Source organism: Cryptotermes secundus, unplaced genomic scaffold (genome assembly GCF_002891405.2).
Source record: "Cryptotermes secundus unplaced genomic scaffold, Csec_1.0 scaffold836, whole genome shotgun sequence".
Taxonomy (NCBI): domain Eukaryota; kingdom Metazoa; phylum Arthropoda; class Insecta; order Blattodea; family Kalotermitidae; genus Cryptotermes; species Cryptotermes secundus.
In genome coordinates, this window is record NW_019729223.1 from 1,917,302 (window position 1) to 1,943,113 (window position 25,812).

A 25,812-nucleotide genomic window follows, 5' to 3' on the forward strand; every position below is an offset into this window, starting at 1 on the left:
TTCGATCAGAGCGGTGTGGAAGAAACAGATCTCTCAGAAACGTTGGTAACGACTTACGAAATTACACGGTGTCATAATTCAGAAGACAACAATCTTAATTTTCACACTAATGAAGGATCACAATTTTCTAAAAAAGTGGTTCGTGCAGTAAAAATCTCGAATATCCTTACGATACGATACACTACTACTCATATTCCCGCTATCCACATCGCGGAATGATACTGTTGTTCACCACCGTTCACCACGGCCTGGCGTTGTCCAATCAGCTGCTCCCGTGTCATGTTCTTAGACCGGAAGTATGTGTCTCCTTGCCGTCTGTATTGCAGGAGGTTTGTTTGTTTACCTTTGGCAGTTCATGTTAGCATTTACGTCAGACGACACCTAACAGAGATGGAACATGCAAGCAAAAGGGAATTACTGGTTATTGTAAACAAACAAAAGGATCAATTAATTCGATATGAAAGTCGCCTGCGCGGTAAGTTGACTTGGCAGATTCAGTAGTTTCTTGATCAGTGTTTTTATGATGTAACATAACCTATCTCTGATAACTTTGCTGCGAACACGTCACAAGTACGGACTCTTTCCAGATGTTGTCACTGCATATAAGGGACTGATTAAGGAAAAAGAAGCCCTCGAAGCCAGCTTGAAAGCCTTAACTGTATCCAGTACGTCTGACAAATCTACTCGGGCAGAAAACAAGACCAGTAGCAATGAAACAGAGAAGGAAGAGACCACTGCCAATAGTGCTTTCACTTCGGAAGTGGAGGTAATAAAATGTATTCCCCAGATTGCTATGAACTGCGCAAGATAAAGCAAACAAAATATGTATAGCCATTATTATAGTGTACAATCCAATGGAACATAAAGTTTGGTATGTCTTCCACAAGCACATATGAAAGAATTTGAGAACCGCTTAACAAACTGGGGTTTTAATATGCTGTCGCCACATATGCCAGCTATCATTAAAATCTCAAATAAAAATCACAGACACTTTACATGAAAATATACATGAGTTCCTGACCAGTCTCCTCACTAATACCTGTAGTGGCAAAAAATGTTTCAAAGGAAAGCTATAGATAAAAATGAAACATATGTTTGATGTTCAGTATGCTTTTGCTGTAAGTCATGCTGTATTTGAGGCAGTCAAAACAAGGAATGCTATACATATTAAACTATTGTGGTCTCCTAAACACATTTGAAGATTACTAAAGTCATGTATTCTCAATAATAATTAAATTAATCTTCATCCTACTTGAATTTATATGGCTGCATATACATAGTGAAAATACAGTTGACTGTGCAGCTTAAGTTGTATTTATGTTCCTGAAAGTGACTAATTTCAAAATTATGGTAATGGTGTCTGCCGGATTGAATTGAACATGTGGTTTATGTTATGTTGGCAAGTAAACAATTTTCAATAATAGACTGTGCTACATGCGCTGTTCCTAATTTCTCTATTGTTATGTGTTACCATGGTTATGTGTGTGAATATATATAAAACGCTTTTTTTGTATCTAAAATTATTCTTAATAAACACTGATTCTTACTTATCATTCAATCGAAGTAGAAGTGAAAATAGCAGTTTAAAGCCAGTAAATTATGTCAGAACATTTCATTAATTTGATTTTAGCATCCAGAATATATAATGACATTTTTAGCTACAATTCAGCAAAGTCATGTACATTCATATACCATCTGATAATCTAATCTGACTGAAACATGTAGAGGATATACTCAATAAAACAAGTATTAACATGTTTCAGCATCAGTTTTACTAACTGTGTTGACAGTGACAAAGTACTTTGCTCTTCTCTTCCATAAATCTTATGGTTTTGAGATAACTGAACAAATGGTCTTTTGAAATGTATACGCAATAACAGAGTGAATGCATCAGAACTGTTACGCTGTATGCACGTTTTGCAACTTGTTAATACTTATTTTCACACAGAATATCAACCAGGATCCAAGAAGACTAATTACTTGTACCAAAAGTTCATTAATGCAGGCAAGGTGAAGATATGTCCACTTATTTTGTAGTTAAATCTGGCCATATTTCCAATGAAAAACGTTCTTTCAGGTTTCTCCTAAGGAAGAAACCAATCAAAGTGAAGAAACTGTTGAACATCTGCATTCTCAGCTTGCTACTCTGATGAACTCTCTTGCTACACTCTCTGCTGAGAAATCTCGAATGGAAGCAAGTTTTCAAGCAGATAAGAAGCAACTCCGTTTTGAAAAAGAAGAGGTATTGTTAAAATATTTTAAACCATAATTTTTAAAAATCCCTTTTGAATAGTGGTTATGGCTGTCTCGGTTCTGATGACCACCGATTGATTTTAATATAGATTGAGGATAACACAATTTTATGGCTAGAGAAAATGTAGAGAAGACTTTCACATGTACTAATAGATAAGCAGTCACTTTTTACACGTTGTTGTTATATGATGTCAGAGACAAGTGTCCTACCAACTGACACAAAAGAATAATGCTTATAATAACTGCAAGACCTGTGTCCAGTGTTCTGATTCTTCTAATGTACACAGAGTTGATTGAAATGTTGACTGTTACTTTGTATGTTAGTATTTTAAAATTGTGATTTAAAACATTTCAGCATGAGAAAGTAATTAAGGAGCTACAGGAGAAATACCAACAGTCCTTACGGCTTCATCAATCAGAAGTTGAAATTTTAAGATCTAAACTTACTACAGAACGTCATGAACGAGAGAAGGAACAGAATGATCATGGTGTTATGATTAGGTGAGATGTGCCCCTGCAGAATGAGGGGACATAACTGGAAGTCATATTATGAAATTCAATTACAATCCAGTTTGCAATAATACCACAAAGGAAGTGTAAGCTTAGTGTGCAAATGCTTGATCGGAAAGTAAAGATCAAGTTTGGAATAGTGTTTTGTGCCCTCTCCACTACTATTAATATTACTCTAGCAAAGTGGCATCTTCTCTTAACCATACCTCTGAAAACCATGAGAGGATTCATGCTTGTTTTGTACATCACCGGTGTCAAAATTAAAAGCAAATTTTATTAAATGTATATATAAAAAACTGCTGAAATTGGCATCATAATGTATATTGTTGTTGTTGTTGTTGTTATTATTGGAGAGGGTGGGTTTCCCCATGCACTTAGACCAGATATTGGTCCATTGTGCATCCCCGTGATATTCTACCAGTCTCTATTCCCTACCGGTACTGGTGTGTGCCATCAGTCCCGACTCAGCCAGCTAGTTCGGCCTATACTGGCTCAGCGGTATCTCGATGCTTCCCCCATCTACCAGAGGCGTTAGAGACTACTGTTGGGCGGGAAATGCCCTGAATTTGGCTCAGAGGTCCCCTTGGGACATGAGGTTCTTTTATGTGCTGTAAAGCTACGACATGGGACCCACGGCTTAAAGTCCCTCCCGGAGGACTTGTTCCTTGAATTTTTCCACCCTTAAAAATTCCACGACATCCGCCGGGTTTGAACCTGCGTACCTTGAGTCATGAGGTGGAAACGTTACCCCTAGACTACGGAGACCGCTATCATAATGTGTAACACACCACTGGACATAATCTCAAGCCAGTTCTATCCATTCTCATAAACGATTTAATTTATCTGATTCTGTATTCCAGAGAACTGCAGAAGCTTTTGGCAGAAGAGCGCCGATTAAAAGATCAACAGGAAAATCAAACAGAAGAACTAAGAACCAAGTTCACTCAATTAGAATCACAATCTGGACAGAAGGAACAGTATGAGAAGAAGCTTAGGGATCTTCGTAATGAACTGGAGGCAACTCGTAGGAAACTGAAGCGAGCAGAGGCCAAAGCAAAGGAAACCCCTCCATTACTGTTGGAACTACAGGATGAGATGGCCAACATGAAACTTCAACACCAGGCAGCAATATTTGAGGTACTTTCTATCAAGTACCAAATATTACTACATCGGTTGCATTTCCGTGACCTTCTTATTAAACGTCATTCAAGCATAAACATCTTATGATACACAAACAGAGATTGTGTCTCTATAATGAATTTCTTGACCATTTTGTATTTCTGCTACAATAGAAAACATAAAACATGACAAAACAAAATAAAATAGTGTAGTCAATGCATCAGGGAAAACAACAGTACCTCAACATGTATACCAAGAGGCAATCACAAGTGTTAGGTATAATGTAGCAGATGAATAGATGTTCCCATATTTGGTAAAAGGCTGCATTTACGTGGAATTTTAAAATTAATTTTTCTCTCTTCCATCCTCCCTTTTACACAAGCGTTGCCTTTACTACTGAAATACATTTTGGTTCAGGGGACTTAAAAACCAAGTGGAGAATAACAGCTATTGCAGTTCACTTTCCTTAGTTATGTGAAGCATGTGACAAAATCAAGTCCACAGATATTGATATTTACTCGTCTTATTCTGAAGGAGCAAAAGCGAGCTGCTGATGCAGAGGAACGTGCCCGACGATTGGCAACTGTTCATGAAGAGAGGGTAGCAAACCTTGAGGCAAGACTGGCTGAACTGTCAGAAACAGTTGGAAACTATGATCGCCTAAGACAGCAAGATCAAATGGCCATCCAAAAACTAAAAGTGAGGAAATCATACTCGTACAGATTGAAAGTTCACAAAATAACACCTATTATTGCTATTTTAAGTATTACTGAAATTTATTATGCAGTGGTTCAATTTTATCCTATTTCATATAAAGTCAAACATCATACTTGTAACAGAACACTATACATAATTTAATGAATGTGTACAACTACAAGACAGGAAGATCTTGCATTGGTTTTAAATGACAGAAACTTCACTAATCTCTATGGGTCACTGGATTTTTCCATTCACCTAATCCTTCCATCTGCACCATGGCCCTGGGGTCGACTCAGCCTCTAACAGAAATGAGCACCAGGAATATTCCTGGGGGTAAAAGGTGGCCAGCACATAAGGCTGACAACCTCACTGCCATCTGTGAGCTGACTGTCTAGAAAATGTGGGAGCCTCAACATCTCACAACCCTATGGGCCTCCATGGTCTGTTACAGGGATAGCTTTACTTACTTTACTATATGTGCTTAGGGAACAATAAGGGAAGTGTTACCTAGCAAACTGGCTCAAGTGTTAACACTTGTGACTTGTATTCATGAGGTTAGTTCAAATTTTGGCAGGGACAGCAATTATCCTGACTTTGATTTTCTCTGCTTTTCCACAATCTGTCCAGGCAAATGCTAGAATAGTACATTAAAATAAGCTATAATCATACCCATGTCCTTTCCATATGATGCTATATAGTGTGAGCTACTAACAGCATCAGTAAATGAACCATACATAAATAAATATGGGAAATGTTGAAAATAAACTGAACAAGATTTTTCTGTATGTCAGAAATTGCATATTGTCACGTGTTGGGTATGTCACACGACAAATAAATTCACGTGGGTCTTGGATTCAGCGAATCTTTATTGGACACTCACACTTTCACACATTACAATCATTAGCACTTGCAGTATTAAAATGACTGCTTACAATATCTCGGCCAGTACATCTGTATCTCTCGGCATCTATCGTGAGACTGACTTCTGTATCCTTCAGCATCTATCCAAAGACTCTTATCAAATGTATTGCCTTCTTATATGTCTGGGGCTGTTGCTATGCATTGGACCTTCTGTTGTAACCGTGGAGACTCCTGTTAGAACTATAATACTGCTATTGTTGTTTCCTATGCAACGATCTATTCCAGCGTTTCCATAGAAGTGACTCTTCTGGATTCCAAACACGTTACAATATTTAATGCTGGTAATATTTTTTGTTCAACTTATGTGTAGGTGTAAAATTATTTAGGACCGAATACAAATGATTCCTACATAATAATAATTTAGCTAGTGCAGTTTTGAAAAGCAAGCTAATTAAAACAGGTATATACAAAGATAAGGATGATTGTAACAAAGTAACCGACATACATATAAATCAAACAATTCAGTGTAAGTTCTTTAGAATATTAACAAAGATCAGAATCACTGAATATATTAAATTTATTTTATGGCAAGACTGCCAGACACAGTACCTCCTGATCCTAGCAAGCCAAAGCAACATAACAAAGAAACCGAAATTCAGTTGGACCAATCTGTGATTGATCATGCCAGTCATAAACACAGACAGAAAGACGAACTTATTACATCCTGAGAGTTGTTATACAGAAAATACCAAAATCACATTAGAGACCTATTCAAAATTAACACCATGGTCTCTTCTATAGTAATAATCAGACCTTTACTGAAATTTAGAATATGGCTGAAATGGTAGTGCCATCATAAATAAAAAGGTCTTGATGATAGTGACCTTGTATATCTTATACATAGGTAAGTCAATGAGTAAGTTACAGATGGATATAGAACTTAAACAAATAAGTGTACTGATTTGGAAAATGCTTTTATTTCTCAACATAATCTCCCTTTATATTGAGGCACTTGTCCCATCATTTCACAAGCCCCTGAAAACCAGCAATATAAAATTCTTTGGGCTGCTGTCAGAACCAGGCGTGTTCACATGGCATGGCGTACCTCGTATTGTATGACAGGTTAGGTTTTCACAAAGTCTGTGCACAATGGGTGCCACACATGCTGACCCCACAACACAAAATGCAAAGAATGGGTCTGGCATTACAGCATCTCAATCGCTACAGTGATGAAGGACATGATACGCTAGCCTGAACTGTCACAGGTGATGAGTCTTGGGTTCACCATTACCAGCCCAAGACAAAGCGCGCGTCAATGCAGTGGAACCATCCTGCGTCGCCTGCCAAAAAAAAAGTTTAAGGTGACATCATCCTCCAGGAAAGTGATGCTCATAGTCTTCTGGGATCACGAAGGCATACTGCTCACTGCATTCCAGCCTCACGGTGACGCAGGATGTTTCCACTGCATTGACGCGCGCTTTGTCTTGGGCTGGTAATGGTGAACCGAAGACTCATCGCCTGTGACAAGTTGGGCTAGCATATCGTGTCCTTCATCACTGTAGCGATTGAGATGCTGTAATGCCAGACCCATTCTTTGCATTTTGTGTTGTGGGGTCAGCATGTGCGGCACCTATCGTTCACAGACTTTGTGAAAACGTAACCTGTCATGCATTATGAGGTAGGCCATGCCATGTGAACACGCCTGGTTCTGACAGCAGCCCAAAGAATTTTATATTGCTGGTGTTCAGGGGCTTGTGGAATGATGGGACAAGTGCCTCAGTGTACAGGGAGAGTATGTTGAGAAATAAAAGCATTTTTCAAATCAGTACGCTTATTTGTTTAAGTTCTGTATCCACTTGTAACTTACTTATTGACTTATCCTCGTACAAGTGTAACTATTTCAGACTGTAAGTTCAAGACATTTCAGAAAGCCTAACTACCAGCCTAAAGAAAATATCGTGGACATCTTAATACTGGAATGGAAACCACCTTCAGCAAGGACAACAATTTGGAGTGATCATAGTGTGTTTTTATTTTTTACTAAATTATAACTTGACTTCTTTCCAGGAACATATTGCACAAGTAGACATCGAGCATTCAACTCTTTCTCGGATAACACCTAATATGTCTGTGATAGACTCAGAGGCAGAATTAAAAGGGAAAAGTGAAGCAGATCTGTGTCTTGATGTACAGACTTTGGTGGACAAGATCCTTTACCTTAGGGGACAACTTGTTTTGGCCAGTCAGCGTGCAGAGAAACCAGTCGATATACATGGTACAGTGTGTCTCTCGATAACTAACATCAGACCTTCGTGTTATTACAGAACAAGATAGCAAGTTCATACATTTTACTGCATTAATATAATTCACACTTTTTTTAAACAAGCATGTATCATGTAAGGTTTATCGTCCATATATGTATTTTCATTTCCCACAGATATCCTAAACATTAATGACTCCTTGGGCTTTAAAAATAACGATGAACATAAGTCTTGTCAAGAAGAATATCAACAACTGAAGCATGAGTTTGAACAGTACAAACAGTCACAACTACAACAGCCTAATAATTTAAGGTAAATCTGTATAATCATTAGAAAGTCCAGCATGTAAAGTCAAAGCTGTAAGGACATCCATATTTTTTCCATAGAGTTTAACCTTTTAAACTGTTGTTATTGGTTGTGTACATGTGTTGTAAGGCCATTCTTGGGTATGGGGGGTAATCCTAACTAAATGAATGAACCTGGCTACATTATAAATGGTGCCTAAGCAAAATAATCATACACATTTGGCATGGAAGAATTTGTGATAGAAAATGTTTACTCACATAATATAAGAAATCTGCACTTAAATGGTTAATTGTATGTGAATATGCACAATACTTGTTCATAAAAATATATGTACACTCTCATGTAAGCTGATTTTCTCATCAGGATGGAAGAGAGTTCAGTAGTTTCTTCGTTACAAACTCAGGTGAAGACTCTCAAAGATCGAGTTCGCATACTCAACAGTCAGTTGGAAGACACTGATGCTGAGTGGAAGCAGAAAGTTGACGATCTCCAGCAGGTAGATACTAACACATGCTAGGGGACAAAAGTGCTGGAAATATGGACAAAACTATGAAACTGGTTATTTTATTGTTCTGGTTACATTTTCCATTTATACACAACAAAAAATTATTTGGATGCTAGACAGAACATGATTTGTCAAGAATGGAGATTCGGACACCAGTCAACCATATTTATACATCAGCATATAAGTGACAAGTGATGGGAGAATTTTGGATACTTGATTCCCTGAAAACTTTCTGCTGTGAACTACAGTATTTAAATATGTGAAAGTAAAAATAAAGTTATCCTTGTGTTAAGCAAGCAACATGCAATGAAGAACTAATCACTATGCTGACTAAGCTATCCCAGCTCATTTTTAAATATGGTACACTGAAAAGTTTTAGCAAATTCTGTGTCTAAAAATCATAGAAAAAAAAAAACCTGCTTCATGCTGTAATACACTGACATGCAACTACAGTTTACTACAAACTGTACTGAACAAATGAGCATTGGTTTATATTTTTTCTTTTCTTCCATGAATAAGTGAACTGGTGCTGTACACTTAAAAAAATTCTCGTGTTTCATGAAACAATACATGATGTCATGTAATTCTAATACAGACATTTTGAACCTTCTAGAAATCCTTTTGGGGCATGCGGTAGTATAGTTGGTTGAGGCACTATGCTACAAGCCAGAAGGTTGCGGGTTCAAAACCTGATGAGGTGGACTTTTTTCAATCTACCTAATCCTTCCGGCTGCACTATGGCCCTGGGGTCGACTCAGCCCCTAACAGAAATGAGTACCAGATATCTTCCTGAGGGGTAAAAGGCAGCCAGTGCATAAACTTGACAACCTCACCGCCATCTGTGAGTTGACTGTCTAGAGAAAATGTGGGAGCCTTGACATCTCACAACCTATGGGCCTTCAAGGCCTGTTACAAGGATAGCTTTACCTTTACCTTTACTTGGAAATCCTTTTTCTTTCACTTTAAAATGAGTGTAATAACATGAATTTAGTCTTTGTTGCCTTAAATTCACCAGAATAGAATAGAAATATCTATTAACATCCTTAACTAGAGCTACATTAAAGATTTTAAGCAATGTTGCAGTCCTAACAAATCATTATAATTACAACTTTTTTAAATAGCTTGTGTGAACAGTTCAAATTTTACTATTGTGAATTTAACATGTACTAACCCAGTCACACTATATGAGAAAAGTGCATCTGAGTGTCCGGTGAATACAATGGATCAATTTTCAAAATAATTATGATTGGCAGACTTAAATGAAATTTAATTTTGGTATGTACTGGACAATTACACGTATAACTGATTTGGACATTCAGAAATTTTCATGTCTAATGATGTATCCACCAGTAACTTTCCAGGAAAAGGATTTTGTGCCCATCCAGTTTTTAAACTTCTCCCTCCCATCACAAATTTCTGGCTTATGTTGCTATGAAGTTTGGTGCTCCCAGAATTTCTCTCTCTTTATATTCTATTTAACAGCACTGTCAGTATTGAGACTATACAGCGCTAATCACATTGATGATACTGAATGTGGAGCAGTTGGAATGAGAGATGGCAAGGGCATCTTAAGTACCCAGCCACTTTGTCCACCACAAATCCCACATGATCAGACCTGAGAACGAATCCAGGCTGCTGCAGTATCATAAAATCTGTCATTATATTCTGAGCATGTGACTAAGACCAAAAGAAAACAATGAACTTGGTATCAGTGAACCTAAAGTTAGCAGTACTTGCAGTTTCTGCATTTATGCCATCAACATCTTTATTAATATGAAAGTTAAGAAGTTATTTTCTGTACAGCTTTTAAAAGCTGAGAAGATGAAATGTAAGGAAGAGCTGGCTGCAACTGAGATGGACTACAGGGGCCGCCTATCTTTGTTGGAACAGCAGCTGCAAAAACAAAGGGAAAGGTCTCTCAGTTTACTGGAGGAAAAAGAACAAGAAATTCAAACTCTGAAATCTACATTTCAGATGTTCTTGCCTGGAAACATGAAACGTGGATCTCCAGCAGAGTTACTAGAGACTAAGGTATCTGCCTCTAATATAAACCAATTTTCTTAACTGTTAATTCCTTACGTTTCAGATGTCAGATGTACAGTAAACCCTGTTATTTTTAAGTGTTTGGGGCTGAAATACTACCAGCTTCAAATATCATCTTCACCACAGACTTACGGAGCATGGGAGTTGATATTATTAACATCAGAATTATACTGAATTGATGATAAATACTACTTCTGAAAATGGGTGAATGTAGTTCTAATTGCAGATACTTAAACTTCTCTAAATGAAACAAAGATCCTGCTTTAACATTAATGCACAACTGTTGGAACTTAGTTTCAGTTATCATGTTATGTCATTGTTTATGAAAACATAAGTAAATTTTTTAAGAAACTCCTTGCATATCTTGGAATAAAACGTTTACATTGCATTCATAGTTTGTACAATATTGTCATCAACATCTTTACATCTTATTTAAAGACTCCATTATTGGTAATGTTTTAAGGGCTTCTTTCCATGTGAGAGAGGAAGGAACTGGCTGTCTGTAGTCATCTCTGGCCTCTTCCTCTTCTCACTCACCAAACAGGCAGGAGAACAAATTATTCAAAATGATCATAACTGTCTACATGGATGTAATCAATGGAATCCACTGAGACAGTCCACTTGCCCTTGTAGCTGTCTCCAGTCACTGCATATTTTTCTATCCCAAAAGCAATATTTCTCATTGCACTGATATAATATCTGGGACATTCCTTTGTGTTTCTCACAAATAATAATAAAGCGCCCATGGTATGCACATTCCATGCAATGGAATCAAAGGCTGACATGCAATTTATATTAGGGGATAGAAAAAATGTGCTTCAGTTAAAGGCCTTAACGATTATGTGCTGCATATTAATCAAGGAGCAACAGAACATTCCTGTTCTTGCATGCCATTCCTTTTTCTAAGGAGAGCAGCCATTAGTGAAATATATTTGCAGTAAGCCATTAATTGTAGATACATTTATTACACTCGCATGGCCAACTCTGTATTTTTTGTGCCCTGTAGTTTTTCAAACTTGCCCATGACAAGTGACTAGGACTGTTCCCCTCTTCACATTACAACAGAATACCACAGTTAGCTTATCCTTCTGCTTATTTCCACATTGTCAGTGTTCTGTCAAGTTGAGCATAGTAAGGTAATGTAGTTCTACACTGAATATCTCTTCCTTCCATCAGTATCTAGATTATATAGTGGTAGGAGTGAAAATTGGAAAGAAGTGGCTGTGGTCTGATTGAGGTTTTATCCCAGCATTTGCCTGGAGGTACTGAGGAAAACCACCTTAAACCTTAGTCAGGATAGCTGGTATCTGGTTGAGATTCTAACTGAGCACCTCTCAAAAACAAGCGGAGAGTGGAACATGTTATGTAGAGCAGACTGTTCTTATATGGGTGCCATGTTTTCATGCCAAAAGAACATTTAACATTAACTGTCAGTGATGCTGTGTTATGTTACTTTTGCACCTCATTCCCAAACCTTTGTTTAAAATGGCCTGACACATACAACATTCCTACCTCATCTGTCATTTCCTGACCAGCCAATCAACTATCATTTCACATTAAATCATGCACATGAACTGCGCTGTTTTTAGTGGACATAAAAGATGCCTGTCACCTTCATTAAAAGAAGGAGAACTTAAAAACTTGTGCTTGACTTGTTACACATTTAAATGCTATATGCATTAGTTACTAAGTCTTACAAAATTTAATATACATGCATTGACATCAGTAACTGATATGTGGCAAAAATACCCTGATTTTAAATGTTGATGATGATAGACTGAGACAATGAAATGAGCTGTAAACACATTTGACATGAAACAACATGCCAGGACACATCTGTGCAGTGCAGTTCATCTCAGATATGAATTGACTAGTTTAAAATAGTAGGAGAAATAGCGTGATGATACAGGATGTATGCCGAGGAATGGTGGCTTTGACCAGAGAAGATTCAAGGCAAAGTTACAGTTTAAAAACGTTTATATTTGTGTATCTCCATAATATAATCACTGAGATATAAAACGGTTTTTCTGTTAACTGCTAAAGCAATGTAGCTTATGAACCATTATAATTGTAATGAAATATGCATCTGACCACAAACTTCTGATCTTACATTACTATAAACCACAATAGACCACTGTAGGTCGCGGTGCAAGGGCCGAGAAGGCCCACCCCTTATACATTCATACATTACTATATCTACAATTGCGTTCTAATTTAAAATCATATTTCAGGAAACAGGTTCTGGATCAGGAAATGTGATAGATAGTTTGACACAGTTCAATGAGGTGATTAGAGGTCTGGGCCCCACAGGTGGGGGAGAAAATCCCCACATGTTACACTATGCACATGAGCTGGCTAGACGAAATGTTGAGATATCAAACCTACGTAAGGCCAAGCACCAGCTTGAAAGTGCATTCCGACAATTTCAGAGGGCAGCAACCATTGAGGAGGAAAAACATCAGGAAGAAACAAATGAGCTCAAAGAAGAAGTGGCAAGGTTAGTTAAACCTTATAATAGCAAAAATAATGTTCTGTATACGATTACCCTGGAACCATTTAAAGAAAGAACTTAACGCTGAATACAAAAAGTTTCACAGCAAATAATGTACACTTCCCATTCGTTATGATATGATTTGTCAAGTCAGTTTTAAGAAGCTGCATGAAGAATTTAGAACATTAAGATTTCTCAACTTTTACCCTTCAGAAATCTGGTCTAGAAACCTGAAATTAATGGCTGTGGGGATTCACTGTGCTAACCATGCAGCACCCTCTATCCGTTAAAGTTGACACTAACTTCGCCGACAAGCAGCGGTCGCTCAGTCAGTATAGTTCGCCTGCGGACTAAAACCACGAAGTTTGTTTGTTTGTTTACCCTTCAGAAATAGTGATGTAGCATTTCCTCCAACATAATATGGAATTTCCAGTATCATTTGTTGCCCACAAGAGATTAAATCAATTTTAATGGGTTCTAATGATGATGTATTACATTTGGGGCTAGAGTTTCTGGACTTCGTCCATTACTTAATATTCTAAAAGAGCACAACGTTTTGGGAAGTGGATCTGTTTCCATCCTTAGGTGGAAGGCTGAGCAGGAGCCTCCCTACACTTTCACCTGAGTATGAAAACAGATCTGTTTGTGAAGAATTGTGTTACTTAAATTATTTGGCACAAACTCATTAAACAAAATGTTTACCCTTACATATAAAGCTATGCTAACTAGTAGATGCAAGCTTTCAAAATGTCTGGTGACTGGTACAATTAACCACTGTCACAGAAAATTTCTACTCTCTTTATCATTTGACCTTAGTGTACAAGATGTGAGAGACACTGCACACAGGAACTGACTAGTAAAGCAAGTAATACTGAATTACATTAGGTAATACAACCAGTGTTAGAATCTGTAATACACTATTTACTAACATAATTCACCTAGCCCCCCCTTCTCTGCAACTTTCACACGAAGTTCACTTCAAGAAAATGTAGTGTTCATAATGCAATTTAAACAATCTCATTTTGCTCTAGAAATATCACACAGACCCACAGAAAAGAAATTAAGTTTTCTTTTAGTGCTTAGAGCCAAAATCATTAAAAAAATTCTTGGACAAGGAACCTTAATCTCTGTCCCATTTTCCAGTATGCAGATCTGTGAAAATCTGATGTCTTCTGTGGTTAGGCTGTACAACTTCTGCTGTCAAAATATGCAGTGCAAAGTTACACATTTTTTATATTTGGAAGTCTGAAAGCAATTTCCCTTTTGAGGGCTATATCAGAACTGTGTGCAAGACACTCATATTCCAGAAAGATCCGATAAGCATAAAAAATTATAACAGGTTGGCAGTATAAGCTGCAGGCAGAATCATGGTTTTAAAAATTAGAATCACTGACATTTTTATCAAGGAGGTTTATATAATATTTGGTCTTTTGCATACACCTTACAAATAATAATCCATGAAAATACTTACTTAAACATGTATTTTCAGCTCTTTGAAGGCTCTGGATTGCTGTGTTAAATTTCACTATAATTTCAGATTGCAACGCTGTCAATCACGTGAGGGAGCCAATCTTGAATACCTGAAGAATGTTGTGCTGAGTTTCCTGCTGTCAACTGACTCCAGTTCCAAAAGACACATGCTAAATGCAATTGCTGCTGTCCTCAAATTCAGTTCTTCTGAGATGGAACAAGTCAGCTGCACTCATAAACCACCTGTATAAGGAAATATTAAATAAGGAAAATCAAAGCTGTGTGGCTGTTATACAGGTCCATTTACAAATGTTAGGTACAAGGTTCCAGTATTCTTTAATGCAGAAATGAAGACTATAATTTTTGGACAAACACTACAGACAGGAGACAGTATGAAATGATACAAGATGTTTGGTACACCAATGTGAAGTATTATAATAAGACTTCGAGATGATTCTTTGCATAGGTCATAAGCATATTCAGCTGATATATATTGAGCCCACATGATCATCTTCAAGTTTTGCATAGTAATTATGTACAGAAAATCAACATAGAGTATTTCATGTTGGAGAGAATATATTTTTATATAAATAAATATGTGACATGAAATCTATATTTAAAATAAAAAGGCATGTGTATATTTATGAATGGTGGATTTTCTTTAAAACAGGTACCCAGAAATTTGAGGTTCTCCCAGTGGCAACTCAAAAGAGTACCATCTTCTGGGATATGTCATGTGGTTAGTCTGGTAGTTTACTAACATTTCAAAGAAATGTACTCCATCTTCAGGGTCAGAGAGGAAGCTGAGCAGGGAAGCAGAGTAGGCTGAATGTGGTTAAAACACGGTATGGATATAGGCAAGATGTAAGACCTCCAAGCAAATTGGACCAAGGAGAAGAATGGATGAAGCCCATAAATGGACTGTTTTTCATCCAAACAGAGCAGAAGTAACAAATGGAAGGTGTAGGTAGGCCAAAAGAGTAACAAGGACAGCAGACAGAGTATGCAGAGTAAAAAAAATAAGCAGGAGAGGAGGTATAGCCCCAGCATGGGCAAGAGGACAAGACATTATCCAAGGCTGAAGGGGGATGGAAAGGGAGCAGAAGGGAAGGACAGCAAGGGGGGGGGAAAGAAGGCAAACAAGGCTTTACCTTGGGATGAATGCAAGATTCCCCCCCCTTTCCCTCACAGAAGTGACCAGTAATTATTGAAAGACCTAATGCCATTTATGTTCCTTCAAATAATTCTATCTCTACAGTAGGGTTGCAAGATTTTGTAAAATAAAAAAAGGAGTGATGTCTCGTTGCTTGTTTATAACAATATTTTTCACAACTAATAGGCTTTTCTAAGCTCTGCAGCACCAAACCAGACATTTCCTCAGCACTTTCAACAAAATCTAGAAGTTTAGTCTGCACTCCCTTTAAAGGGCTGAAGTACCGGATGCAAACAGGGAACATTTTTCGATTGCTTCTGTTTGATGCATTGGTAGCCAATGAAAAAATTTTGAAGTATTTTCTGGACATCTTAAAATAGACACAAAGTCATTTACACTTTTAGGAGCAAGAACGTACTTCACTATCATTTCCGCTTTAGTGCGTCCACATGAAAGTTTGGAAGCAAACGTGGAATCACTGAAAATATGGGACACAAGTTTATTTCCGCAGTCCAGACTGGAATAACTTGTGTTTCACTGCATGATACACTAAACCAAGTTCGCACGCAGCACTGTTGTCATATTATTCTTTATTGTTTAAATTAACAAAGTATTTTGAAAGTTTATTTGAACTCCCAGAATTACATTTTTCCTTAATTTTATGTCCCTTGTATCAGACGAAGAGAGACACAAGGGACATAAAATTAAGGAAAAATGTAATTCTGGGAGTTCACNGTAGCGTAGCTACTGGCAGGGCCTCCCTTGCTGGACAGGTCAAAGGGTAGGCATCAGACGAAGAGAGACACCAAAAACCAAAAACTGATGCCGGAAGCAGCGTCATCAGCAGCGACTTGAAGCACAGAACAAATGATGCTCGAGATGGTTCAAGTTCGTATAGCAACAGGCGTGACCAGAGTGGTTTGAACGGCTGTTGTACTGCGATGTGGAAAGCAAATGGAAAAACTACCACATTATCACTTTTCCTGGATAGTCTCTTTCCAAAAACAGAAGATCACATTAAGTGGAGGAACTGTTTTGGAAGAGACTGTGGACCTGTCGTCTGACAGATTACTGATCAATCAATCAATTTATGTCCCTTGTATTGTGCATGTTGCCTCAGGTCACTTTGTTCACCATGCAAAATACTAAAATCCTTCCTACACAACGTACAAAATTCCCGGTTCTCGTCTGGTCCCAGCTTAACCCATGAAAACATATCTTCCCATTTCTTAAGATATATTTGATTATGTTTGGCCTGGGATTTCAAGTTCTTCTGTGGAGGAGTATTTGATGGATCTTCTTCGCCCTCAAACATTTTTGCTAACTTGACACTGACTTTCTAGCGAAGACTGAACGGATTAAAAATACACGATCACCAACAACCTTTGCTTTGGTTTAGAACCTCAAGTGTTGCCAACATTCACGAAATGCAACATAACGAAAGAAACTATAACAATGTCATTTTCCAAGGATTACAGTAATTTTATGATTTAACCCATGAAATATAATTCGCAATGGACTTAAATAAAAAAACAGAGAATTATCCACTCCGGGTAAACAATAAATGGAGGAACAAAATTTGGGTGAAAACACGGAAGAATCCGGGGAAAATGGGGTATCTGGGAACCCTACTATACAGATAAAATTTTTTCATATTCTTGTCTCGTCTCATTTACATTGTGCAAAAAAGCTTTCAGTTTAATAGATACTGAAAATAGTACCCTTGGCTATAAACATTACATATTCAAGCATTCCTTTCAGTTATTGGTGACATGTTCCAGCAGTGATTCACTGATATGAATTCCTCTGAATTAATTTCTGCATTCATTTCTGTCTTTTTAGCTCCAGGACATGTGCAAAATTTTTCATATATTTTCAAAATAGTGTCAGAAGTGGAAAATTGGCACCATCACATTTTTGTGACAATGGAAATACATATAAAATACTGCATTTTTTTATAACCTGTATTATTTTGAATGCATGTGAAAATAATATAAATATAATAAATATAAACACACCTTCATATGTCTAAATTGAATAGACTAATAAGAATCAGTCAGCATGTACTCCTATAAACTCTGAATATGCCAAATTTATAAAGTTCAAGAACCACTGCTTCTGGCTTATGAAATGGAAGAAAACAGATCAGTGCTAATGCTACTGTGTAAGCATGAAATAAAATATGCTGCCTGATGGCAAAAACAGGAAGAGTTGCTCAATAATATGCATCCCTGTACTTTTATTTCTACATTTACTTTAACACAGTGCGTTCAATCATCGAGGAAACCGGGGGAGCGGCGTGGGTCGGATACATTTCTCACGATTGCTGCTGTAACTGCTGATAGCAGAATGAGTTATCAGCACTGATAAATGTGCGCACTCTCACTAGCGCAGAGCAGACGGATCATTTCTCCACGACTATTGTGCTCTTCCCCACTAGCGAGAGTGCAGTCATGTCACTGATTCCCTCACATCAGTTTCTGCACACATTTATAGGAATACTGTAAGAAGATAACAAACTTACTGTGCTTTATAACAGGTGCTGGAAGTGACCCCCTTCTGCTTGCAAACTTGCCTCGCATCACATAAATAAATTATGCGACACTTTCTGAAGTTGGTCCATGGCAATTGAACTAATTACGCATGTTATTTCATTCTGCAGAGCTTCAGTGGTGCGAGGATTACTCTTGTAGACTTTTCCCCTTAGGTTTCCCAAAATATAAAAATCGCAAAAACTGAGATCTGGGAAGTCACAGTCCCCTGCTTATTACCTTGTCTTCAAACACCTCCCATACTGGGACCATGGATGCATTAGTCATATGTGCCATAGCGTTGTCTTGCTGAAGATACCCATACTGTCTTTCTTCAGCAGTCAGCTGATTGATGAATGGGCTCAGTATATCATTAACGTAGCAGTCAAGAGTTCATGGCTTCGTGGAAAAATAGGGGGCCAATGATTTGGCGCAGATTTACAACACACCACATCCCCACCTTTTAACGATGTAATGACACTTACTGTACAGTGTGAGCATTTTACACGCGTAATTAGTTCAATGGCCATGGACAAACTTCAGAAAGTGTCACATAATTTATTTATGTGATGCGAGGCATGTTTGCAAGCAGAAGGGGGTCACTTCCAACACCTGTTGTAAAGCAGGGTAAGTTTCTTATCTTCTTACAGTATTCCTATCAATGTGTGCATGTACAGAAACTGATGCAAGGGAATCAGCGACATGATTGCACTCTTGCTAGCGGGGAAGGGCATAGTAGTCGTGGAGAAACGATCCATCCACTCTACGCTAGCGAGTGTGCACGTTTATCAGCGCTGATGACTCATTCCACTATCAGCAGTTACAGCAGCAATCTCTGAGAAATGTATCCGACTCATGATGCTCCCCCGGTTTCCTTGATGATTGAACACCCTGTATTTACCATATGTAAGCGTATTTCCTAGCCCGTAATTTAAAATTACAAGAACACTTATTGGAAGAACAAAACATGTTGAATCTGACGGGTGCAGTTCATGCAAATATTCCTGTATCCGAAATAACCAAACCCTCACTTTTAAGGTTCTTCCAGCTAAGCAGTATTATCAATGTAGTGTTTGTATATTCCTTGGACCAACTCTCAAAGTGCATGAACCGCATAAGTTTATCACCATATTCTTAGTTCATATTGGCAAATTTAAGAAAACAACCCTGGCTCACTTTTTAAGAGTCTGCAAAACCACTGACTGGAAATCGTTCAAGATGGTCCTTCAGGACAGACGGGAAAAGTGAAAATAATTTAAACCGTTCTCCCATTTTGTCTTCATCCACCATCATATGATAGCCCAACAGAAGATTTTCTTTCTGTTTCTCACCACAGTTTTGTAGTAAAATCTGAAATAAGTACATCAACAAATGAACATTAACAACACTCATATTCTATACCATGTGCTAAATCTGACATTTTTCACTTAATATAAAAACAAGAATGTTATTACAAAGTTGGCTGATAAAGATTACAAGATTGTGTGTACATCATGAATTCTGTGAAGCATCTATGAGACAATGCACTATAATGTATACACTTGCCTACACAGTGCTTAGGAGACAAAAGCAAAGAAGGAACCATAATTTGAAACTGAGTTAAGAAATAGGTTACAGAGGTGTGAATGGATTTAACTGGTTCAGGACCATCTCAAATGGCAGCCTTTTGTGAATATCATTATGAACCTTTGGGTTCAATAAAGACTGAGACTGTTTTGGCCAGCTGAATAATGAGCGACTCGTAACACAAGATCATGTTCCATGAAGTTGGTTACAAGGTGTTCCTTGGTATGTACCACTTACCTGAAGGCGCATGTCAATCCCCATTTGTTTTAGAAAGTGTCTCTGTGTCACAGGACCAAATGTTAAGAGTTTATCCTCTGTACATGCTCGGATATATGAAAAATCTACATCAGCTGTAAGATCTGCAGATCCTGGGTCCACCAAGGCATCATGTAGTTCATGATTACGAAATCCCTGATAAGAAATGCGATAGGATTAATATGATCATTTTTTTCTATTGCTAGTTGGGTGGGACTAAGTCCCTTGCACTGTGGCCACTTCTGGCCTACTGTACCAGCCCCAGATGATAGGTGAGGGTGATTGTGGAGTAATTGCTTGAATGAATATTGGCAGGGGAAACCAAAGTGCTCGAAGAAAACCTACCCCAGCGCCACTTTGTCCACCACAAATCCCACTTGACCAGACCCGGGATCGAACACGGGCCACCGTGGTGGGAAGCCAAAGACTAACCGCTTGAGCTATGGCGCGGCCCAATATGATCACGATATCATATTAATCCTTAATACATAAGCTATCATCAACAGTATCTTATGCATTTAACCCTTCAGCATGGGCATTTAAATATCGCTGTTGTGGGGCCTCCTGCTGTAGTATTTTCAATTGCCCATTTAAATTTTGCTCTAAATTATATTATGTATCATAACTTTTGAACTATATGAGGTATAATTATGAATTTTTCAGTGAAATCATCTTAAAAGATGGTTTTATAATCTTACCTTATAAACTGAGCGCCCTGTATCTGAGCGATGGAAGCAAGTGGATTAAAAGTTGAGTTTCGTATGTTATTTCTTGAAACATCCATCTAAACACAACCCTGCCTCACATTCACTACACCAAAAATAAATTCTTTCCTTTTACCATGTTTTGCACACACCATACATCTTTTTTGAGGCTTTGCTTTTTTCCTTTGGCTGGAATATGCTCCAGGAAATGTCGTTCTGTGAGTCTTTTAGGCGGCAGCTCAACTGACGGACGGCCGTATACAGGATGAGGAAAACCAAAACCGTGATTTTCCACAAGGCCTTGTGCTAGTGAAAGTCTGAACTTTAGCGTGCCCATGTTTTTGTTATTCGGGAGACACCGATATATGACCATTGTGTTATGTATTGCTACATTGAGTAGCCTCTTGAATAACTTCTGATACCACTTAGTACTCTTCTTTCATTCAAGGAAGTACGGCTGTAGCATTTGATCCGTCAGATCCACTCCTAGCATGTTTCTGTTGTAATCACAACCATCCAAGGGCTTTGTTTCTTCTTTGTTTGCTTTATTCACAACCACACGCATATCATCTTTGTGGTATGTTGTTATCATAGTCACTCGGCCGCCATCGTAACTGTGAGGTCAGCGTTCTATTTAGACTGACTGGCAGAGCTGCAGGAATTGAATGTTATGTTTACACGAACAGAGACCGCATTCTTTTAACAACAGCCCAGTGCAATCGTCATCATGTTGGTGTGGTTCGTTCCATATTTATGGGCCTTCAAAATTAAGCTTACAGCTTGACGTATGGTGTACGGCAAACCGCAGGTAGGACCATTTAAATACCAGCGTACCGTGTACAGCAAACCACGCTGAAGGGTTAAAGCATTAACCTCTATACTTCTTCAAGGGTATTTGGAAACCAAATTCTTTGACAAATCTGATGTCTGACAAATGTTACTTTTAATTTCTAAAGTCTCTGCTTATTTTCATGAGCAGCATTCAAATAGAGTGTTTGATTTGAATACATTCATATTTGTATCATCTGCCACCAATAGATGGCAAAAACACATTAAAGTATTTTTTTTTCTACTAAATCCTTCAAAATGTTTAACTGGGAAGGGGATGTGTCAATAGTGGAAATTTCCTATTTTCTCATACGAAGCCAAGTTATGTGACAAGTATGGCTCATGGAGGACAGAAGTTTTCTAAGAAATGTCTGTTCACTTAGACTGTGGTAATACTGTTCGACACAATAGAATATATCCATTTCAGCATCCTGTTAAAACTATAATTTAAAACAATGAGACAATTTTACATGGACTTAGACTGTGAAAATGTTACCATATGTAATATATTTACATCCCTCTTTCGTATCTTTAATAGACCAATATTTGTAACTGTGAAATGTGAAGTTGACAAAAATTATCTTCCTGGATGATAGGTTTAAGTTTAAATTTCCTAATTAGAAAACAAAATTATTAAATGAATCCAAAATTGTATAGAAAAATGCAAAGCTTACTCGGAAAGTATCAGTCTTGCTTCCATCATGTCCATAATCAGCAAATAATGCAAAACCTCCATCTTCTTCCAACCTTGTAGCAAGATGCTCCAGTATGACTCCACTCTCAGCACACACCTCCACATGGTCTCTTTTCTCATCAGCCTGATAATGAGACAATTTTCACATGACCTTTCACAAGGGTTAAAAGAAAAGTAAAGTTATCCCTGTAACAGGCCGTGGAGGCCCACAGGGTTGTGAGATGTTGAGGCTCCCACATTTTTTCTAGACAATCTGCTCAAAGATGGTGGTGAGACTGTCGGTCTTATATGCCGACCACCCTTTAACCCCAGGAAGATTCCTGGTACTCTTTCTGTTAGAGGCTGAGTTGACCCCAGGGCCATAGTGTGGATGGAAGGATGAGGTCAACTGAAAAATCCAATGACCTCACTGGGAATAGAACCTGCAACCTTCTGCCTTGTAGCATAGTGCCTCAACCAACTACGCTATTGCATGGCACTTTATGCTCTCTAAATATTGTTAAGTTCCTTTCATACAGTGATCTCCCATTTTGTGTTTCCATGTAGTCACCAGAAAGTTGGCACAGTACTTGTCTATGGCTCTTTTGTTTCTTGGCAGCTATTTCATTCACATGCAATCTCAGTAGTTTCAGTGCTCATCATATCAAACATTATGGCTGAGTGGTTAGTACTCTTGCTTCATACTATGAAGGTTTAGGGTTCATATCTGAGCCCAGAGCCTAGCTATTCTGACTTGAGGTTTCTTTAGGTTTTCCCAAGTCCCTCCTGGCAAATGCCAAAACAGTACCTTAAACTGGATCATGACTGCTTCCTTTCATATCCTCTCCAAATCATTATTCATTAATCATGCCATACTCTTTCACTGTTATATGTAGGCTCAGCAAGGGTTGTTCAATAAACAAAAACAAGCAAGACTGTAATAATAAATAAGCAAAATGATTGTTTCAACGTGCATACAGGTACTTTTGGTAATTTCTGTGGCCAGTGGGAATATATATTCATAATACTGCCATAAAAAATAAACAGTTTCATTATTTCAGCACAGTCAATTCACAAATATCTGGCCAAACAGGTACTTTTGCTAGTTATGAACACATACACAACAGAAACCTTCATCAGTCATACAAAATCTTACAATGAAATGCTACATAAATGTAGATTATTACTAGTTTTAATATTCTGATACTACTGTTTGATAATTATACACGTTACATACCTTAATAAGGGTTTTAGATGCTGGAGTAGAGGTTCGTGATAAAACATATCTGAATTTTTCACTGCCAGCTGCTGGATCAATATCTATTAGAACTTCTCTCCAGCCAGCCTCTGTTCTCTGAGAATATTAAAAGTTGTTCCCAGTAAATAAAATATCCATCTGAGTGTTCTACTCAACTGATAAGAATTTAAAATTAAGAGTCTTCTATTAATTTAGGCTGTGACAGTGTTGCCAGTTATCATATTTATTGGTATATTTCTTATTGGCAGTTAAATATGGCAATATTTAAATTGTGTGAAACCTCATGAAGCACTGAGTGAAAAGAAATTAGCGAAAAAAAAATTATTCCTGAATTCCTATTCCAAAGAAAACTGAGAGATTTCAGAACTTTCTTGAATTACCAAGCATAAATTTGAACAGGATCTTATGAAGGCACTTTAATTATTAAGACTTTTGAACTTATATTTATTTATATTACTCATAGATATGGAAGTTAATTATGGAAATACATGAACTGCTTTCATGCATTTGAATAACCTAGTAATTATGAACTGTAATACACATGGTTTATTAAGCAAGAGTTGAGCAAAGAGTTTTTTGGCTGAGAAAGTACAAATTTTACTGAAGGAACTCTCATTGTTCAATCCAAAACATGTGGTTTCATTTATAAGTCCCACTGGGTTCCAAGGTCATTAACAGAGAAGCGTAAGTTCATGTTATGTACAAGACTCTGTGGCTGTAGAATGTTCTGCAATTACATGCCACCAGACATTCTGTCACCTTGCAAAGACATTTCATGAAATAACTGCAGAACCTTCTTTGTCAACTAATAACATCAGTAAAATATAACAAAACATCAGATCCTGTTCATGGGGGGCAAAGATACACTCTGCAATGTCGGTCATTTTTAACCGATACAACTGACAGACCAAAAATATTTTAATAACAGAATATTACATATTTTCATCCCTCATGAAGTACAATCGGATAACACTGAACATTTCTCTTCTCAAAACATAAAGCATTTCTTGATCAAGTGAATATTTCATGTAATAGCTTCATATATGCATTTCAAATTTCAAGATGGTGATCATTTTGACTAATCAATGCTGTTCAAAAGCAACATATTAAATTAATATTACAGTGATAATACAAACTATCTAAATCTGAATATTCACACTGAATGCTGAAATACATATGCAGATTGATTAGGTCTCTGGCAGAGATATTAGGTAGCTGGTGCACTATTCTCTTTGTTAATTTTACCAGATCAAATTCATATGAACAAATAGACAGTGACAACAGGTACTTTTTAGTTGACCCAAACTCACCATATCCATTTAAGAACAAAATAAAAATGTTCACACATCTCCAGTTAATATGCAGAATAGCATACAAAACACTACATAAAATCTCTTACCTGAAATTTATGGATAGGCAGTGCATCAAAGAACTCATGTGCAAGATAACAGGAAAACTGTCTAGGAACATCCTGGATACTGTTGTACCAGAAGACAGGGATATTTGTGGCAGTGGTGCCCAGTTGGTAATATGTATGTGATGATTTTGATGGTCTTACTGTCTTTACACATAGTTTCTGGGCTTGTATTTGACTAAGACGAGGGCTCACCTCCACCAAATGCAGACTTACTTCATTCCCAGCCCCAAACCGTTCAAATACCTACAACGATAAGTCTTGAGGTAGAAATATATACTGAGATTTAGTTTCTGTAACAATGTAATCCCTGTTCACAAATATACCATTTCCACTGTTTCATTCATGTGTGAACAATCCTCAATTACAGTACAGTATATTAGTAGCTATATTCCTGTCTACATGTTCTCAGTTTCTGCAGCTTATTTTCATACATATATTTTGTTACTGTTACACACATCTACTATTCAAGTGCTGTGCCCTGTATATGCATGATGTGTTTCTTGGAAAATACCTAGAAAAGAACTGGAAGCTGCTAAATTACAACAGGAAAGGTAAACTCCACCTAACTCCATGGAATCATGTCCTTCTCGAAAAACTAACAGTTGGTCAGCCACTCAAAAAATTCCCAGCATTTTATGGAACCTTAATGTTCATTATTATATTCTTAATGGACCATTAATGGTCCTTATCCTGAGATGAGTCCTGCTCACACCTGCCAATCCTGTTTCTTTAACCCTTTGACGTGGTCATTTAAATTCCGCGGCCGCGGCTCCTGCGGTAATATATTCAGCCGGCCATTTAAATTTTGCTCGAAAATTATTTATTCATCATTGTTCTTAAATTCTATGAGATAGGAACATGAAACTTTCACTAAAATGATCTTAAATGGTGGTTTTATAACCTTACCTT

At 37.5% G+C, this 25,812-nt stretch overlaps 2 protein-coding genes across 4 annotated transcripts in view; one reads left to right on the forward strand and one right to left on the reverse strand.

Moving 5' to 3' along the window:
* The first annotated feature begins 308 nt into the window (after positions 1–308).
* Positions 309–15,162, forward strand: LOC111865544 (GRIP and coiled-coil domain-containing protein 1). Its single transcript, XM_023853670.2, has 12 exons — positions 309–475; positions 588–766; positions 2,078–2,242; positions 2,609–2,754; positions 3,624–3,900; positions 4,417–4,581; positions 7,510–7,717; positions 7,880–8,015; positions 8,373–8,505; positions 10,318–10,545; positions 12,789–13,054; positions 14,586–15,162. The coding sequence occupies exons 1-12, from the start codon at positions 391–393 to the stop codon at positions 14,767–14,769; spliced, it is 2,172 nt and encodes a 723-aa protein (XP_023709438.1). The 5' UTR covers positions 309–390; the 3' UTR covers positions 14,770–15,162.
* LOC111865545 (protein arginine methyltransferase NDUFAF7, mitochondrial) overlaps positions 14,673–25,812 on the reverse strand; it is a 15,380-nt gene continuing 4,240 nt past the window's right edge. For all 3 annotated transcript variants that reach the window (XM_023853672.1, XM_023853671.2, XM_023853673.1), the window contains exons 4-9: positions 24,886–25,146; positions 23,466–23,582; positions 22,230–22,373; positions 20,006–20,179; positions 19,379–19,552; positions 14,673–14,761 (exon numbers count right to left, since the gene is read on the reverse strand). In XM_023853672.1, the coding sequence (XP_023709440.1) occupies positions 19,382–19,552; positions 20,006–20,179; positions 22,230–22,373; positions 23,466–23,582; positions 24,886–25,146 (867 nt within the window). In that variant the 3' untranslated portion in view covers positions 14,673–14,761; positions 19,379–19,381. The remainder of the gene's footprint in view (positions 14,762–19,378; positions 19,553–20,005; positions 20,180–22,229; positions 22,374–23,465; positions 23,583–24,885; positions 25,147–25,812) is intronic.

Coding starts and splice junctions, on each gene's coding strand:
- LOC111865544 (XM_023853670.2), top strand. CDS start 391: ATGGAACATGCAAGCAAAAGGGAATTACTGGTTATTGTAAACAAACAA. Junction 8,506..10,317: donor AAGTTGACGATCTCCAGCAG/GTAGATACTAAC, acceptor TTTTCTGTACAG/CTTTTAAAAGCTGAGAAGAT. Junction 10,546..12,788: donor CAGAGTTACTAGAGACTAAG/GTATCTGCCTCT, acceptor ATCATATTTCAG/GAAACAGGTTCTGGATCAGG.